The sequence below is a fragment of the Schistocerca gregaria genome, chromosome 4 (assembly GCF_023897955.1).
Source record: "Schistocerca gregaria isolate iqSchGreg1 chromosome 4, iqSchGreg1.2, whole genome shotgun sequence".
In the NCBI taxonomy this organism is placed as follows: domain Eukaryota; kingdom Metazoa; phylum Arthropoda; class Insecta; order Orthoptera; family Acrididae; genus Schistocerca; species Schistocerca gregaria.
The window spans coordinates 499,739,338-499,759,296 of NC_064923.1; the positions used below are offsets into that span (position 1 = coordinate 499,739,338).

General features: G+C 38.6%; 1 protein-coding gene across 1 annotated transcript in view; it reads right to left on the minus strand.

Annotated features, from left to right (window-relative positions):
- LOC126267995 (staphylococcal nuclease domain-containing protein 1) overlaps positions 1-16,703 on the minus strand; it is a 90,134-nt gene extending 73,431 nt beyond the window's left edge. The window contains exons 1-4 of the mRNA XM_049973358.1: positions 15,773-16,703; positions 15,433-15,551; positions 15,202-15,344; positions 14,956-15,122 (exon numbers count right to left, since the gene is read on the minus strand). Coding sequence (XP_049829315.1) covers positions 14,956-15,122; positions 15,202-15,344; positions 15,433-15,551; positions 15,773-15,817 — 474 coding nt within the window. The 5' untranslated portion in view covers positions 15,818-16,703. The remainder of the gene's footprint in view (positions 1-14,955; positions 15,123-15,201; positions 15,345-15,432; positions 15,552-15,772) is intronic.
- Positions 16,704-19,959: the final 3,256 nt, after the last annotated feature.

Consider the following 19,959-nt stretch of genomic DNA (forward strand, 5'->3'; position numbering starts at 1 on the left):
TGGGGCTGCTGCTCGCAGTGTGGCTTCAGTTGCCTAAGACAGCAGTCCTGTGTGTGAGAGTTGTGTTTGCTTGTGTTTGTGTGTATGCATCTCGTCTATTTTTGACACTGTCTTACTGGTCAAAAGCTTTATTTGTGGCAGTCTTTTGTTGTTCCTATCTGCGACTCAGCATCTCCACTATATGGTGAGTAGCAACGTTCCTTTTCATAATACCGTTACTTTCTATTCTGGACTTTCCACTGTACAAAACAGTATTTAACATGATATTAGTGTTATCAATAATACAGGTTTTTGTAACAGCTTCATCTCTGTAATGTGTAAGACATCCACTAAAAATTATCAGTAACACAGGAAAAATGTATTTTAACCAAACAAAAAAACTAAGTGGCTTTAGAAACTGGGTGAGCCGCTTGCACATCGTGAATGAAATTGTAGAACACTGCCACGGATGTGAATTACAGCTTTGCCTTGGATCCACAGGCTTTGATAAAGCTTCAATTTACAGAAAATCTGTACTAACAGCCCTTCAAAACCAAGGTGCTTATTCTATTTATACCAGTATTAGGAAACTAAATGACTTACAGGGTGATTCAGGAGGAATGCCACATAATTTATGAGGCAATTCCACATGTGAAAATAAATGAAAAATGTCCTACGAACACATGTTCAATTTTCAATCGTTACAGAGTTGGAGAGGCTTGAAGACTACACACGGCCGTAAATGAATATGAAGACAAGTTACTTACTGAAATACTGTGCAGGCACTGTGATAAACAATAATGGTGGACAGATGGCTTACCCATCATGCAGGAGGTGTGGGGTTCTCCATTCTCCAACAGTTGGCAGCATCATGTCGTCATACCGAGGCAACAGCTGGAAGAGTACTCAGTGTTCAATAGTGGGTTGGATCAGTGAGCAATCTAGTAACTCTGTGTGTGTGTGTGTGTGTGTGTGTGTGTGTTTTTGAGAAAGTCCACTGTGTCTATGAATACCAACATGCCGCATATGTTCACTCATCGAGAATATGCAGACATATTGTTTGTATATGGGTACTGTAATAGCAGTACCCATGTGGCTGTGAGAGAATACCAGAAATGTTCGCTGATCGACAAACCCCAATGCCCGGGTATTCCTCAGGATTTTTCAACCATTATGTGCATTTGGATACAACCAGTGTACACGGAACACCATAACATGAGGCTGCCCAGTTAGTTGAGGAAAGGGAAAACATAATTGCAATGGTGTAACCGAGTCCCATCACCAGTACACGGCTTATTAGCAGTCAGCTCAGTATTCCACAAATGCAAGTGTGGTGTGCTTTACATTTTGATGTGTTGTTCCCATGCCATGCGCAGCCCATGCTACATCTGATTACAGCAAGCAGATATCAGTTTTATGTATGGTGGGCTGTACACGTCATGCAATACACTTTTTACGAATGAGGCTACATTTACATGCAATGGTATCATGAAAACTCGGAATTCTTATATATGGGTGACAGAGAACCCATATGACACTATGGAAACAAGATTCCAAGTCAGGTTCTCAGTGAACATCTGGTGTGGTACGACTGATGGCCTGCTAATAGGGCCTGTGTTCATGCCAAATTGAATATGTAGATTTCCTAATAAAAGCCCTACCCACACTTTGTAAGATGTGACATTAGAGCAACGATGGGAAATGTACATGCAGCATGATGGATCACCACTTCACTGTGCTGGAAAATTAACACAGTATCTAAATAACTCATTTCCTCAATGGTGGATTGGTCATGGTGGACCATTAACTGGCCTGCCAAATCACTGGACCTAATTATGTTACACTTCTGTTATCGGGTTGGTGAAAGGGGATTGTCTATGCTATGAAGATGGCTAAATGTGAAGAACTTGTTGCTCACATCTGCAACAATTTTGCCCGCCGAGATCATGTTCAATATGCAACACAACACATCTTAGAACAAGTTGACAAGTGCACTTGAGATTGGTGGGGGGACTTTCTGAACACCTCTTGTCAACTGCCACACCATAATTCTTTCCCCCACAGCACCTATATAGCATTTTGGTAAGTAATATTCACATTTGTCTTCATGATCATTCATGGATGTGTATAGTCTTCAACCCATTCCAGTTCTGTAATGATTGAAAATCGGACACATGTTCTTAAGACTTTTTTGGTGTATTTTCACATGTAGAATCAAATCTCAAATTATGTGACATTCTGCCGAAATCACTCTATATATCAATGCAGAAACTCTTATTGGATTGCATCAGTATAGTGGGCAATTCAGAATTTTAAGAGGTGTCTGACAATGGGAACTCCATCACTCAAGCTACTATTAACAGCTCCGGATGGTTTTCAAACAACTAAACTGGGAAAAATAAGGAAGATATGTTAGTGGAACATAACTAAATCATGATGGTTTTGCCAGTGGCTTTGTACGGTTTGCCACCTGTGCAAAATAATCTTCAAAAATGGGAAAATTCAATACATTTACTTTGAAAGTAAACCTGAAAAAGACTTATGCTAATACAAAATATAATACCATAATAATCACACCGAAAGGAAAACTGTACACATTAAAAACAAAGTAACAGAACCAGAAGATGAGATTTTATACTTTTGAGTAAAATATGGTGGCAATGGACTGGGGGAAAAAAGTAAAAATAGTCTGTAATGTTTTTGATAAACCGACTACACTCCTAAAAAATAAGTTTTCAATGTTCCAATCAGCCTTTAGTCATTAGTTTTGACTTCCAGCACTAATGGTCAGTCGTGCATCTGCAGGATAAAGCCATTAACAGCTATCTGAGGAATAGGCAAACTATGGTATAACAGAGCATGTATCATGTAAGGTCATTTTATTCTTTGGTTAATCATTCCTGGAGGTGCATTTCCATTTAGTCAGGTTGTAAATAGAACTTTCAGAATATTTTGTATGCAAAGTTCGTCATATTTAGTTGATTCCACTATTGCCTGAGAAAACATTTGTAAACATGAGTGCAAAGTATTCGAAATGTCAGAATTATGCTCTTGAGGGGCAGACTAGTGAAGCAGCCATGGACTTCAAGAACTTGGTAGGAAACAAGAGCGTTGACATCATCACAACTAATGAAAATATTGAAAACATTTCCGCAAACTTGAAAGCTATGTATACATATAACCCAACACTAATACAGGGTGATCAAGATGTCAGTATAAATTTTAAAACTGAATAAATCACAGAATAATACAGATAGAGAGGTACAAATTGACACACACATGCTTGGAATGACATAGGGTTTTATTAGAACCAAAAAAATACAAACGTTCAAAAAATGTCAGAAAGATGGCACTTCATCTGATCAGATAGCAATAATTAGCATAACAAAGTAAGACAAAGCAAAGATGATGATCTTTACAGGAAATGCTCAATATGTCCACCATCATGCCTCAACAATAGCTGTAGTCGAGGAATAATGTTGTGAACAGCACTGTAAAGTGTGTCCGGAGTTATGGCGAGGCATTGACGTCAGATGTTGTATTTCAGCATCCCTAGAGATGTCGGTCAATCACAATACACTTGCGACTTCAGGTAACCCCAAAGCCAATAATCGCACGGACTGAGGTCTGAGGACCTGGGAGGCCAAGCATGACTAAAGGGGCAGCTGAGCACACGATCATCACCAAACGACGTGCGCAAGAGATCTTTCACGCGTCTAGCAATATGGGGTGGAGCGACATCCTGCATTTTGGTTCTAATGAAACCCCTTGTCATTCCAAGCATGAGTGTCAATTTTTACCTCTCTATCTAAATTATTCTGTGGTTTATTAATTTTTCAAATTTACACTGACTTTTTAATCACCTGGTATATAAAAGTAGGTTAAATAAAGAATCACATACATTGTTTGACCAGTAAGAGACTTGTTTCAAAAGTTCACAATTTTCCAAATCCCAAACATTTTCATGCAGACTCGGGGAACAGATAGCACGGAAGTATAGGGAACAAAAAAGAGAGGGAGGGGGGGCACCATCTTGGAGCTTCATTTTTAAGAGGGATAAAGCAAATCCAATGGTGCTTGTCTGTACTAGAATAGAATTAGTAAAGTAGTAATAAATTAAAACATGTCTGATGCTGTAGTTTTAATGCACGAACAGTGAAAATATAGAAAGTGAAACTTTTTTTCGTTATTCTGTAGGAGGTGCCAGAGAAAAAGTTTTGAGGTTTTAAATTACATGTAAAGTTTGTCCCAAGTCTCTTAACTGATCTCATTTTCAAATACTGGATGAATGTAGTCTAGATAATTCACATGCCGACAGTTATGCTGCCAGAAGATGTATACACATTTTAATAGTTGACTTATTGTTTTGAAGTTTTAATGGAAAATTCTACCTTCTAATAAATGACAATCAATGTTTTTGAAACTGTTAATCTAGTGATTTCTAATCAGCAAGTAACTTGTCTCAAGGCTACACATGGAAATGCCAATTAATTCTATGCACCAGACATCTGGGTGTGTGGCTCCTGTAGAATACAGCTCTTATGGGCCTACCCAAGGCCATGTCCATTCGGCCTACAGCTGTCCTACCAACCACAACAATTTTCACATACCACTGCTTACATTAAAAGTGAATGAACAGAGTGACAAAATCCCTTTTGAATCCTTTCCCCTTTATGCCTCTATTGCTGTTTGATGCATCATTGTGTGTCTTTAGTATTAATGTTTTAATAGTGTTTTCGCTGTTCTTTTTTTCTTGGTATTAGCAATTCTATTCATTGTAGGAAGAAGATGAATCACTAATATTACATTACAACTGGTGTTCAGCTGGTTTGACTAGCGACAGACTGATATGTAGCACTGCCAGAGGCCTAAGTTATGTAGAAAGGTGATAATTTGGTTTCGATTTGACTAAGTCAATGAAAATGAATGCCAAAAAAAGCAATGGTGACCAGTGGCCTGTAGTGCAGCTTAACGTTTACATTTGCACACCTATTTAATCGGCTGATTTCGGGAGAGACTAATTTTTTTGTACTCATTTTAATTGCTCTTAGAAAAGAAGTTTGTAAATGTCTCACTACTGCACACTGAAATATGATAACACGTCACCATCTAGAGAGAGGTTCATGAATGAATAGAGGAAATAGGGGTATGAAAAACCAATTCCTTGCTTGCTGATGGCTTATGCGGAGATAACCGACTATCACTGGGAGTAAGAAGAACCAACTGCAAAATGTGTATTTCACGGAATCAAGAAAGGCATGTGCTCAAGACATCTGCGACTTCATTGTAACTCACATCAATGATTTGATTAAGTTTTAATGATAACTTGTCAGTTGCACAGTTTTTCAAACTCATTTTGGAAACATCGAATAGCTTTCCCAAGTACAGAACAAAGTAGATGTGGATTTGTTTAAATTACAGCCTTCAGACTTACATCATGAGCTAAATTATATTGTATAGCCAAAACGATTTCATGAAAGCATCAGATACTTTGAACTTAGTGAAAACAACTTGGCAGCTCTACCTCAAAGTGATAAGCTACTGCACTTAACAGCGATCTACCCTAATGGCAGTCACATGCCAAAACACATGAAACGACTCATACGAAATACTATGAATAAGGACATGCTGTGCACTCTATTAAAAAGAACTATCGGATCATCCACATTTCAATGAAATGGCAACTGGACCATTACGCAGTGCAGAAATGGAGATGAGCAAATTTGACCAATAAACAAATGAATAAAAGCAAGCAAAAGAATTGCATTAATATGTGATAAGGACCAATTACTTTGTTGGAACCTATGTAATTGAAGTTCTTAAAAAGGGCTGGTAGTGTGTTCCCACACATGTGAAATTTTCTGACTCTTTAGTACAAAGCTTAACAAAAATGATACATTTTGGACAGCCCTTTAATGCAAAGTATCACTCAAAACTACACATCTTCATAATATACAGATATAAATATGAAAACCAACAAACACTACACGTTAGCACTCCAACATAGCGGCCTATCAGCTTACTTCTGTCAGCCAATCACACAGAAACAATGCTATTTTGTCTTGCAAACTCATTAACACAGAGGACTGAACACAATCAAAACATTAAACACCAAGTTTGGAATTGAAAACAAGAAAAACATTACACATGCAGCAAAGCTACCATACACCACATTAAAGATCTCTCCAAGATGTGTCTTTTACAATTTCTGTGATAAAGTACAGAGAAATGTGAGAATATCAGATAATTGTGCTACCTATGAACCCTACTTTGAAGTTAGCTTTTTGTGTTATTTAGTAGTTGATTAATGAAATGGAGAGTATGTAAACTTTGGGTTAGAGAGAAATATTGCACCTCTTCTGGAATCTTGGTAGCGGTTACAGACTTATCTGTTGTGTACGTCTAGGTTAGTTCCAATCAGCAAATGTAGCAGCCTTTTCTGTGGAACACAAGAGCCATACCTGACAGTGAATGTAAACTATTATTAATGAAAGAAAGCAGCCGAAATTTAGGAACCTATAAACACTGAAGAAACAAAGCTCCAGAATGCCTTGGAAGAAAATATGAAAAGAAGTAATGGCATGTCATGGAATAGTTTTAGAAAACCAATGGAATGGAATGATCTTAAAAGAAGTGTAGCAAATTCGCAGGAAACTACTACGACTGAGAAGGTGGAAAAGAGGCAGCCATTAAAAACAAATGGGACAGGATTTAACAAAGACAGCATGAAAGTTTAAAAAATGTTGAAAGTGAACAGCACAATCAATATTGGTCACTCAGAAATGATATTAATCCAGAAATTAGCGAAGATGAGGAACGAATGGAAAAAAGATATGAAACTGATATAAATTTAAGCATCATATGGGTGCTGCAAGCGGACCAAACAACTTTTAGTGTGTATAAAAAGAGCACAACCATTAGAGGTGAAGAAGGTAATTAGTGAATGGAAGAGGAAAATAACGTAAGAAATCAGGCCAATCAAAAATGTGGATCCAGTGCAAGGAGTTGAGAGAAGAGTAATACACCTTCAGAATTTCTAATAGAGTTGCACAACTCTGAAAGAGCTAATATTCAGATATTTATGAAATACCAATGGAACTTACAGGTATCATGCCAAAATGTGGGACAAGAACTATACATCAGCATCGAAATTAATTTAACTGGGAAGTTCCATCAGATTTTGGAAAAACTTAATTATTACAGTTCCCTAGAAAGCTAAAGTGGACAGATGGGAAAAATACTGTACAATCAAGTTACAAGCATTAGTATCAAAAAGACTCAAATATGTAGTTGACTGAAGACTGGAATAGAAAATAAAGGGAGTTAGGAGAAGATCAGTTAAGTTTTAAGAGAACAAGTACTCAATAATTAATTTAAGCAATGTGATTAACAAACCAAGCAGATTCAAGTAAAGCAAGAAAACATACATTATTGTATTCATAGATTTGGAACAGGCTTTCAACAATTAGTAACTGAATAAACTTTTTAATTGTTTGGCAAGTGGTGTCAATTACAGGTAGAAGTGCAAGACATTATCTTGATGCAAAGGAGACTTGATTAGGAAGCACTGACAGTGGCACGAGAGATCTAAATTAGAAAGATTTAGGACACGATGCTCACCCAGCACCGACATTTAATTTGTCTACTGAAAGGGGAATGAAGGAAATATAAAACCATCTTGATACAATGTTTGCACAGAAATTGTGTTGGTTTGTTCTACAGTTTTTTCAAGGTGCAGACTTGTCTGAACAAACAATTTTGTGGCAGAGTCCAACATTTCAACAATGGATTAAATTGCCAGTGGTGATATACTATGTGCCTGTATGGATGATGCCTACAAGCTTTGCCTGCTCATTTAACCGATTTCGGACTACTTGCTACATCCCCTTCCATGTGTAAGACCCTTATTGTTTTAATGTATTTTACACTAGTCTATTTGCACAATGATCACCAATTTCATTTTTTACAGAACATACTCATTTATGTAATGGATGATGTGCACAGAAACTGAAACCCATTGGTCACTCTGAAACAGCAGCCATCACTGTGAAAATAAGCAACAAGTTTACATTTTACTGTCTGGTCATTAATTTTCATTCCCATTTTTCTGTTGATTTGGCATCAACCTCAGCTCTTCTATAAGCAGACCGGAAATACGGAAGCGTTCGATCCCACCCGTCTGCTTTAACCCATGACGTCACAAATATGGCGAAAACGACCCTACACCACGATTCCAATATGGCGCATATAAAGTTGTTGCGGACACATTATGAGGACGAAAATACATCGAAAAACAAAACAAACAAACACACACACTTTTCACAAAAAGTGTAATGACACTAGCAGGACAAGTGTGGGAAATGGGGTGTTTTTTGGTGGGGGCAAACTAAATATAAACAAATTTAGAGATCAACCTCCATACAAAGCCACACAAAACAATGAAAAAAACCGACATCACAAAACTCCCCAAATACCACTAAACACAAAATCTGGAATCTGACACTTCCCTTGACCTATATATACGACAACACCCTTACGTCACATGTCAAAGCCGACGCGTGGGATCGGACGCTTCTGTCGACCCAGCAGACCGGCCTGCAGTATTATCTCGTGTCACAATTTAAAAGATTTTCTGCAATTTTAACATCAATGTATCCATCTATCACTGTATCTCAGCAGTGTGACATAAGAACATCTTAGTGCGGTAATACTTCACAACATGTCTAGTTAACAGGCAATGGTCAATTACCAATGAAGTTTGATTTTGAAATTTTCTCCAGTATTCAGTTGTGTGTGTGATCTAAATGGGACAATACTCTGGCAAGCTAAGTTACTTCCACCTTCATGTGGTCTTTATCATATGCCACAGGCACCATCTCACATACTGCCTCCCTCCCACTGTAGAGTTCAGGCCCACTGTATCTGGGCACAGTCCTGCTGGCTAGGTGGAAGGGAGAGTGCTGCTGGAACAGGTTTCAGTCTGTGCTGCAACTGCAATTGAAGATGTTGACGATTCAGAGTGGGTGTGTGTGCATCTATGTCATGTGATCTCAGCTCTTCTGTTGCCATTGCATGAGTGGATCTTCCAGAATGCCATGCTGTGAGCACGTTCAAGTATGGATATCAATCAAGCCTGCCTAGGTAGGAAACTACCATTTATCAGATCATCATGTAATCCAACCTCAACAGATTCTTTTAAAGTGGAACCCCCAGAGTGTGTTGCTGAAATGCTGGTGTCATTTGGACGACACCACCTGGCTTATTACTTGGAAATATTTCAAAATCCTTACATACCTGTAAAGTTTCAAACCAAAACACTAATTAAGCCTGCTGATTCAGCTGTGAATGCAACTGGAGTTGCAATATAAAGCTGTTCCACTTTTATCGTAACTTTACTCTTTCTTTCTGTACGTACATGGCATAAATGTTTCGATGATACATGATGAAAGAAAACAGTATTTCAGCTCACCATTCCTGTCAGTTGAGGCATTTGTGATATCTGAATGAGGCAACAAGGAGCACTATTGTTAAACATCACAGAAAAAACAGTGGGTATGCTTGTTGACAAGATTGTGCAGTTCATGCTTAGATGCATCGTGGTACACTAATCTACCTCGTCCTCTGCAGGAGGCAGCAGCAATATCTACCTGTCACTGTCACAAGGTAATAGCAGCTCAGCCCCACAAAAGTGCCCAGCCATGAGGACTAGAGTCATGTGCAGTTATTATCAATATCTGAGAGTAATATAACACTCAGATAAACAAGAAGTGGATGGTGATAGCTGCCCTGACATTTTCATTCTTTTAATTTAATTATTACATATGAGGCTATAGGCCAGCATCCAAAATTAGACTGTATTAGCTTTGCAATATATATTAAGAAAGAGTAACTGTAGTTTACTGAAGCAAAGTCACCATAATATTTTATGAGAGTCTGAATGAACAATTACAGTCATTAAAGGAGTGAACACTGACCACTAACTCAAATACAACCTGCTTATAGCCGGTACATGAAAGGAAGAGTAGTGCCAAGCAGAGTCATGGATATAAGGAGTTCTGCCATTCACTGCTTGATGGCAATGGCATCATTTTCACAATGGTAGCGGACTATTACTTTGTACCTCTACTTATCTCCACAAAACATTTATAAATTATATATTCAAACCTTCCTCAAAAATCAGTTAGCAATTAATGAAAACTGTATTAAAATCTCTAAACTAGCATCAGATTATCCCAAATACACAAAAAAGAGTGAACAGGTGTGTGTGTGTGTGTGTGTGTGTGTGTATGTGTGTGTGTGTGTGTGTGTCCAAAGACCACAAACAAAATAAGATGAAAAAGAATTGTATGATGTAGATGTGTATCTTGTGCTGGTACTTCCGCTGTAAAGCTTAGTATGAACAGACTGACTGTTACACTTTTTCTGCAATTTTTTGCTGCAGAACCTTTGTGACTGGGACTTCCTCACCCCACTATGCAAAGAGTCGTGTTTGCTTCTTTGTTTGCCTCAAGGAAAGTGAGAAGCTGGAAGTTGAGTCATCTGCTGTGCTGCTGCAAAATATACATTATATAAATAAAGCAAAGCTGCATTCCTCGCCGAAGTAGACTTTGAGAAATGATTTACTTTATGTATAAAACTTTGAAGGCCTCTTGTTTTGAAAGCTCATTTTTCACTGTGCAGCTGTTCTGAAACATTTTCAATCAAATTGAAATCACTTAAGATGAACTGCATATCTCTAATCAGTTTTCCAATGGAGGAAAGGGCAGCTACATGAAACTTGGAATAAAAACCACACTCCGTTTGTGGCGAATCTCCACATCGCTGAAAGGTGAATGCTAGCTGAAAATGCAGAATGAAAAATGTGACCTGGTTGCGATCTGGTCCCACAGCCTTTCAGTTCCCAGCCACATGCTCCCCACCACTAGACCAACGCACAAGATTTGAATTTGGTCACGTCTGCTGCTCTCTAATTATGGTAACTGTATGCTAGGTGGCAATGGTATTGTTTGTGCAGTGGTGAAGGACTGTAATTAACCATAATTCAGACAATTTATGCGAAATATTTGTAAATTATATATAGAAGAGGTGACATTCCAAATGAGGAATAGGTGAAATATTTATCTGTTACGCTGTTTCCTAGTTCTACATTTTACATAAGAGGTTCAACTCTTTAGTACACCAGAAATGAGAAAGACACAACCTACCCATCTCAAAGTGATTTTCTGGCTCCAATAGGTTTAAAACATAAGTTGATCCAGCCTTACATCAACTACAGGGACTGGATAAAAGTGTGGAAACACTGTCAGAAATGCTTGTTTGCTCATAGATACAGGGGACAACCATGCCTGCAGGTTGCACTGTTGAGTTTGAACACAAATGGCAAAAGTCAGTGTTGAGTGATTGTGCTGGATGATTATTGGCAAGGACGTTGACAAAAAAATAAGAGGACAACAGCTGCAAAAGTCACTGTTGAACTGAATATTGCATTCGCAAATCATACAACACCAAAACAGCACAAAGGCAGCTTCACAAGCAAGGAATTACAGGCTAACTGGAATTCCAAGACCACTAATCAATGCAAATACCTGTAGCAAGAAAGAGGTGCCAAAACCATAAAACCTGTACTATGACACTATGGAAGAATGTCATTTGGTTGGCTGTGTTTCGTTTCACATTGTTTCTGATAACTGGTAGCGTTTACATCCACGAAACATGGCAGGGTTTCAGTGATTATTTGGGCAGCCATATTGTGGTATTCCACAGATCCTCGATTACTCTATGGTCACATAAATTCCAATGATTATGTGAAAATTTTGGCTGATCACGTCCAACCCATTGTAAAATGTTTGTTCCCAATGCCAATGCTGTATTCAGGGAGCCTGTTCACACAGTTCACATAATCCAGGACTGGTTCTGTGGATGAGGATGAACTGTCCCATTTCCCCACGCCCTCAGTCATCAGATCTCAAGATTAATGAACTCTTGTGGTCTGCTTTGGCAAGTAGAGTGCATAATCCTATCCATCTCCATCACTATTACCTCAACTTGGCACTATTTTATAAGAAGAGTGGTATAGGATTATCTTGAAAACACAGTACCTGTATCTATCCATTAAGAGATGACTGGAAGCTGTTTTGATGCCAACGAGTTTACTGAACCGTATTAGGCATGGTAAAGTGTCATGTTTTTGTACTTCTCTCCTCTATAACAGATACACTGTAAATTTTGTATAGCCTTGCCTTCGTCATGCTCAAACTCTTTCTTCCCTATCCCTCAGAGTCTCTTAGCCAAGTATGTCATATGACTGTCTTTCCTAAGCATGTCATTTCCCTGTATACAACTGCAACTTTGTTACCTGCAAATAACCTCTTACGGCTATAGACATTACCCGTCAAGTCATTTACCTATATCGAACAGTTTCACTCTTGACTTTGCTGCCCTATGAAGAGTAATGTACTGAGTGCCTTTTTTCTGTTTGGTATGAATTATTCAATCCAACAGCATCTGTCAACTTGATAACTGTGCTTAAGGGTTTCTGGTGAAATAAAAAAGTATCAACCCCAGCTCCTCTACCTACCGACTTCTGGACTGCATAAACAAATAGACCAAGGTATGATTCACATAATCTGGGCTTGTGATACCCATATTAGTTCCTGCAGAGAAGTTACTCAATCTTAAGAAAATTCTTCACTTGTGAACACAAAATTTGTACTCTATTTTTATGGCACAGAGGTCAGTTACATGTGCCTATACTTGTGTGTTTCTGCACGGTAGCCATCCTTATAGATTCGACTGACATTTGTCTTTTCCAGTCAGTGGCACACTTCCAGCTATCTTTGAGAATTTTATTGAGGAACCTCAATTCATTTTCAATTCTGCACTTATTTCTATACTCTTAATTTTTGAATCTGGCCAGCAATCAAACACAGAATCTCATCTGTATGTTAGTGAGGACAGACAACCACTGACTACTACAACTCCTACTACATTTTAATTAACAGTCGCTGGAACCGACAATTTTAAATTACTTTCAACCTTTATTTCGTAATGGATTGTATGATGAAAGATGAAACTAACATGTTGAATCAAGAGTCAACGTGAGTAGCCAATCACAACACTCATTAGTAATTTTCTAAGTTTCATAAATGAAGTTAGCTGTTACTTTGTACTATGATGTACCATGTTACCCACATCCTCTGAATCTGTGGGAAAAAAACTGAAGTAAGACACACTAGTAGATGATTGCAAATACAAACATATCTCTGCCTACACTGCACATTTCTGACATTTAGTTTATTGGCTTTGCCATCTACCAACCTATTTATCACATTCCAGCCTAAGTCAGACCTTGGTCTACACTACAGATCAAAGTCACCACAATCAAGGTTTCAGGTGGGTGAGCAGCATCAACCTAAATCAATAACCGTGGCTTTCAGTGTGATTGCTGCATGTTTAACAGCAGTTGAATCTGTGCTATTAGGTCACAACCTAATCAGTCTTCACTGACTGTCTACAACCAATAACAAAAAAACTGAAAACAGCAACACTTAATGTTTGCTGTTTATACTAAATCATTGGCCATCTTTTCCTCTTGCACTGCAATGCAACCAACAGAAGACTTAAAAACCTGCTAAGTTTCACAGCGAGAATATCTAACCACATAAAAATATCACAAATATCCAAAATTCTATGACTAATAAAACAATTTTTCAAAAAAATCCACATATTGAGTATCCACATTCAGTTTATATCGATGCACTAAATAAACAGCACTTTATGACAAATCCATTGCACAACAATTCCGTCAACCCTTGCTAAACACAGTAGGAAGTTAATTCACTGACCAGGTGAACTATCTCACTGGTAAGTATAAATGAAATCTTTTACCAGCATGGACTAATTTCAACTACAATTGAGCAATTCATTGTTTACATTGCTGTCAACATTACACAAGGCTGAACTGAAAGATATAAAAATGTTCCCAACCAGAGAAGTGTACTATAGGAGTCTATGGTTTGAGAGATCATTAAGGTTGCTAAGCACTACTAAGAGAAGAAAATTACATGCTCCATATGTAGGCCTATGCTTAATCTATTTCATTTATTTAACAATTTCACACCAGACTACTGAAGTTGTAAAAAATAAAATAAAAATAAATAAAAATAAAAAACAAAAATTAAAATTATATACTGAAAAGATGGGGATGGTCCACTTAGCATGTTGTAAAAGAAAAACCATGTTCAAAACAGAAAAGTAGAATGAAGAAACATTTCACTGCAGCAAAAGTTCTCTCCCCTATTCCCCAAGTAATGACAGAGGAGACATTTATTAATTTGGAACACAGGCTGTCAGTGAAGGAAACAAGTGGAAGAGAATGCTAAAGTCTTTAGGTCTGTTGAACAGGCATGTTAAATAAAACAATACAGTAGCAACTTTTTCTTTTAAAAAGAAAAAGGGGGGGGGGGGGGGCAAATCAAAGTGCCAAGACTAAAATATGAAGCAGACTTGTTATAAACCTTTAAAGTATAGCACCAAATTAACGAACATTGTAAGGCGTGGGAGAGGAAGACAGACTGATGAGTAAGGGTTAGTGCAGATACAAATGCAATTGTTTTTGCCCTGAGGAGTTACACGAGTACTGTTACATGAAAGGGGAAACTTACCAACCAAACAGCCTCCACAGTTGCAAATACAACCAAATAGCAATGAGATAAACTTCTCAATCAGACTATAAGGCAGTGGATTATTTCCACCAGGCTGTATGTGAAAACTAAGCAACAACATTATTTACTGGGAGCTTCATGACTTCTCACTCTTCAACTATCTGCCAACAGTAGTGAGACTGTTAGTAAACTTAGAGTAGCAATGAAGCATTCATCTTCTAGCAACACATCTACTTCTTTTCACATTAAATCTTCTATTGTACATCATAGTCCTTCCCACAATTGTAAACTGTGCAGTAACACTTATAATTACCTGTGAACCTGTCTGAGCCCACTTTCCCTTTCCTGCTACTTCCGCATGCTTCTCAAGCTCTAAGAGTTTTGCATGTTCTGGGCTTGCAGACCGACCACCTTCTCGGCGAACACTTGCCAGGCCCTCTGCTACCAGACTTTCCGTTACATTTTCTGCCGTACTCAAATCTGATGACAGACGGAGAAAAATTAGTTAATATAAACTTCATTACGTAAGTTGTGTAGTAAAACAGCTTCATGCACCCACCTTTTCCAAGATATATACATCCGTATTCTCTGCTCGTGTTCTGAGTCTTATCGAGGGTGAAAAGAACTTCTTCACCAATAAGCTTCTTCCGTAGGAATTCTCTAGCATCCCATGCGTATGGTTCATCCTTGGTTTCCTCTGAACTGAGAAAAAATATACCTCGATAAGTACACGGATAAATATTCATATTGTACATAAACTGTATAGAAATACTGTGGAAAAAATGTTTACTTGGCTGTTGCTCGACGACCCAATTTCGGTGCGATTATATTGGAAAGGATTATAGTTTTCTCCTTTGGCGGACCGCCTTTCGGTTGCCCTCGGATGATTATAGTATCCCCCGACAGGACCTAAGGCAAGAAACTATTCCAGTAACTTTGCTTAGGTTGTGTTCCATGAAAGCCATATGCGACGTTCGTCTCAAGCATGGTTTCTGCTACGGCAATGTTATGCCAACAGGGCACTACAGAAAGCATCTCGAGGAAAATCCTTGAACACAAGGCACATACAATACCTACACACTTATCGGCTATTTCTAATAGATCAACTTTATTTCACAAAGTTCACTTACTTGTTTAACAATACCACGGTTTACTTTCGGCTGTTGAGTAGTCATTCTGCTGGACCATGCAGAGGTGTGCTGAAAAAGGTCAGTCACGTGACGTCACACGCGTCTTATCGTCGAAACGCTGCCAAAGTGTCTGCGTAGAAGTCAGAACATTCATGCGATGTAGCTACTGCTTCGTTTTCTACTTGGAAACATTCTCTGTATGTCAAGCACTCTTAATGTATTTCACTTGCTTATCCGCTGCTATGGGTTGCCTTTCTCCTGGTGATGTGAAGAAACATGTGTCACTCCAATAGTTTCTATAGTACTAGAACCCACTTGCACTTAAATAATGTCTTTGACGGAAGTAAGCACAAGACGAGAGCTTAAGTGTTGACAAATCAATGTCTTCTTTTTTATGAGAAGTGATGTGATAAGCGAAGAACTGCAACAGTACAGACGCTATAAAATAAATCCGAAAATAGCAGCTGTTTCATGTTCTCGTCGATTATTCACGCAATTGCATGGTATAATATGCCAGAAGCACAATTAGTGAAGTAAGCTCTGGAAGTAGATTTTATTGAATTTATTTTCACATCACTATGCTCCGATCGACAAAGCGTGCCCACTTCTAAGCAGACATTATTTTGCTCCTTCAACAATCATACTCAACATCAATGCTGCGAATGTAGACCTCGTACAAAACCCAAAGAAATTCTCGTTCTTTGTTCAACTTCAGTAGCGGCACCAAACCCAGTGTCCAGATACTCAAGGATAAGGCAGGAACCGAAATCGAGGTTATGAAAACTGAAGCAGAAATGCTGAACTCTCTTTGATGTTCCTTAACAAGGAAGATCCAGATGTACTGCCCCAGTTTCTCAGACAATTTCAGAAATGAATGACATAGATACTAGCTTCCCCACTTTAATTCTCGCACAAGTGTAAAATTCTACTCTATGACAAAAATAAGTGCGTGTGTTCCGAACAGCTGAAAAGTGAAAGCCATAATTAGGGGCAATCAGTTGGTTGCTGTCCTTCATCACTCCGAAAAGCAGTTGCTTATCAGTACGACTCTAACGATTGTATTGCTATCAAACAAAGTTTGTGACTGGATGGCGATTCTTGAGAGGATGAGACATCACGTTATCTTGATGGAGGAGTGTTATTGACCGGAGGGAACCTTGTTGGTAACCTTGCTGGTCGTGCTACGTGCTCTGACAGACTGTTGATTGTAGCCAAAAGCTACAGAGATATTTTGCTGAAAAGACTGTGACAGGCTTCAGTATCTGGGTACCGGAGTCAGCCCACAATGGAGATAGCATATAAGACGTATACACATACAAATATTAAACATATACACATAAGGGCAGCAAGAAGCGTTGCATTTGTTTGATTCTGAAACACCTAAAGTGGCAGAAACTTGAAAATAGACATCAACCATCCACCCAAAGCTTACATGAAAATTTCAAACAGTCAGAACTAACACATTGACTGCCGCGAGCGCACACAGTTTAGGTTATCGCCTGACTGTGTGTCCGCCGTCAGCCAACCTCTCAACTCTATTTAATATCTTCAGCTTTCGACGAAGCGTAAAGTTGCGAAGAATGAAGTTCAAAACATTTAGGAAGAAATTGTACCCAGTTTTTTTGACAACAGCGTCAACTCAATCAATAAATGCAAATAATGCACTGAACATAGTGGAGCGTGTGGCCGAAGGCCGGCACACGGAGTCAAGCGTAGACCTCGGCTCGAGGATATTTCTGCCGGAGCTTCGCCGCGGTTAACTTGTTACGTCACAAATGTCGGAATACACCACAATCCCCTACATATTCCTCCTGCGGGAAGCACGAAAACATATTTTTTTGGCGTTCCTTAGTTGCGTTTATTCTTGAAGATGTGAAATGTCACAGCAACTGAACTAAAGGCCGTTAGTTTTGTGTCTACGCATTTAGATTCTTTTGATTTGTGAAGCATTTCATGGTGATTTTGTGAACTTGGTGTTCCGTATGTGTGGTTAGTTGGCCCGTGTATGCTGCACCAGGACGGTCGATTTTCGGTATTTCGAAACACGTTTCATTTAATCACTTTACATTTGAAAGTGAAAATCGGCCATCCTTGTGTGTGCAGGTCACAAAAGTTGGTTCATTAATAAAAATAATAGAAACTCATGCACAAAATGAGGCATTTAACCAGTCACTCTACATGTGTTCCATGTGCAAGTGGAACGAAAAGAAACCCTAAGTACATTAAGATGTACTCTCAGTCACGTTTAACCAGTCATTCTACATGTGTTCCATGTGCAAGTGGAACGAAAAGAAACCCTAATTTGTGATACATTAAGATGTACTCTCTGCCATGCATTGCGTAGTTGTTTATCAGAGTGAGTCTGTAGAAGTGGATTTATTGGGCAAAATTATTTACAGACAGTGTTACTATTTCTCAATAAAGACACAACAATTTCCTTTCACTGTATTTCTCTTATCTCGGCTGAGAGCTTTATTCAAAGCTATCATCATCAGTAGGCCTGTTTGTGAGATATAACAGGTTGAGTACAGTATTTTCACCTCTGGATTAGGCCAAGCTAATAATCAGGACTGCTAATGTTTATTACGCATTTGATTCTCTGTTGCAGTGTTACATTTTTCTGGATAATCAAACACTTTCTCATATTGAATTGACATTCTTCCCCTTGAGTCTCCTCCTGTCTTTTGGCAGTGCATAATTCCATAAATCTATATCTACATCAATACTCTGCAAACCACTATGAGATGTATGTCAGAGAATATGTCCCATTGTACCAGTTACTAGTGTTTCTTCCTGTTCCATTCACATATGGAGCATGGGAAGAATGATTCATTATTCTAATCCTATCCCCACAATTCCTATGTAGAGGGTTGTAGTATATTCGTAGAGTAACCATTTAAATCCAGTTCTTGAAACTTTGTTAATAGATTTTCTCAGGATAATTTGGTTCTATTTTCAAGAGTCTTCCAGTTCAGTTCCTTTAGTATCTCAATGACACTCTCCCACCTGTGACCATTCATGCTATCCTTCTCTGTATACGTTCAATATCTTCTGTTAGTCCTACAGGGTACAGGTCTCACACACTTGAGCAATACTCAAGAACTGGTTGCACGATTGATTTGTAAGCAATATCTCCTTTGTAGAACCCACGTGATCATTCCATTTCATATCCCTACAGAGTTTTACACCCAGGTATTTGTATGAGTTGGCCAATTCCAGCAGTGACTCACTGCTATTACATTCATAGGACACTACATTTTTTCATTTTGTGAAGTGCAAAATATTATATTTCTGGATGTTTAGAGCAAGTTGCCAATCTTTGCAGCACATTGAAATCTTGTAAAGGTCTGACTGAATATTTATAATATTGTCTTCAAGGTCATTAAATATACAATATGAGCAGGAAGGGTCCCAACACATTTCCCTAGGGCACACCTGAAGTTACCTCTACATCTCATGATGACTCTCCATACAAGATAACATGCTGTTTTCTCCCTGCCAAAAAGTCCTCAATCCAGTCACAAATTTCACTTGATACCCCCTATGATCGTACTTTTGACAATAAGTGTAGGTGTGGTACTGAGTCAAATGCTTTTAGGAAATGAAGAAATGCTGCATCCACTTGGTTGCCTTGATCCAAAGCCTTCAGTACGTCACATGATAAAAGTGCGGGTTGAGTTTCACATGATTGGTGTTTATGAAATACATACTGGTTGGCATTGAGGTGCTCTGTGCTGTTCAAGATACCTTATATGTTTAAACTCAGAATATGTTCTAAGATTCTACAACAAATAGATCTCAAGGATATTGTAGTTTTGTGGATCGCTTCTACTACCTTTCTTGTAGACAGGAATCACCTGAATGAGACTTTCGCTCTGCAGCAGAATCTACACTCATATGAAACTTCCTGGGAGATTAAAACTGTGTGCTGGACCGAGACTCGAGTTCAAGTATTGGTCCAGCACACAGTTTTAATGTGCCAGAAAGTTTCATATCAGCGCATACTCTGCTGCAGAGTGAAAATCTCATTCTGGAAACATCCCCCAGGCTGTGGCTAAGCCATTCCTCCAGAATATCCTTTCTTCGAGGAGTGCTAGTTCTATAAGGTCCGCAGGAGAGCTTCCGTGAAGTTGGAAGACAGGAGACAAGGTACTGGTGGAAGTAAAGCTGTGAGGATGGGGTGTGAG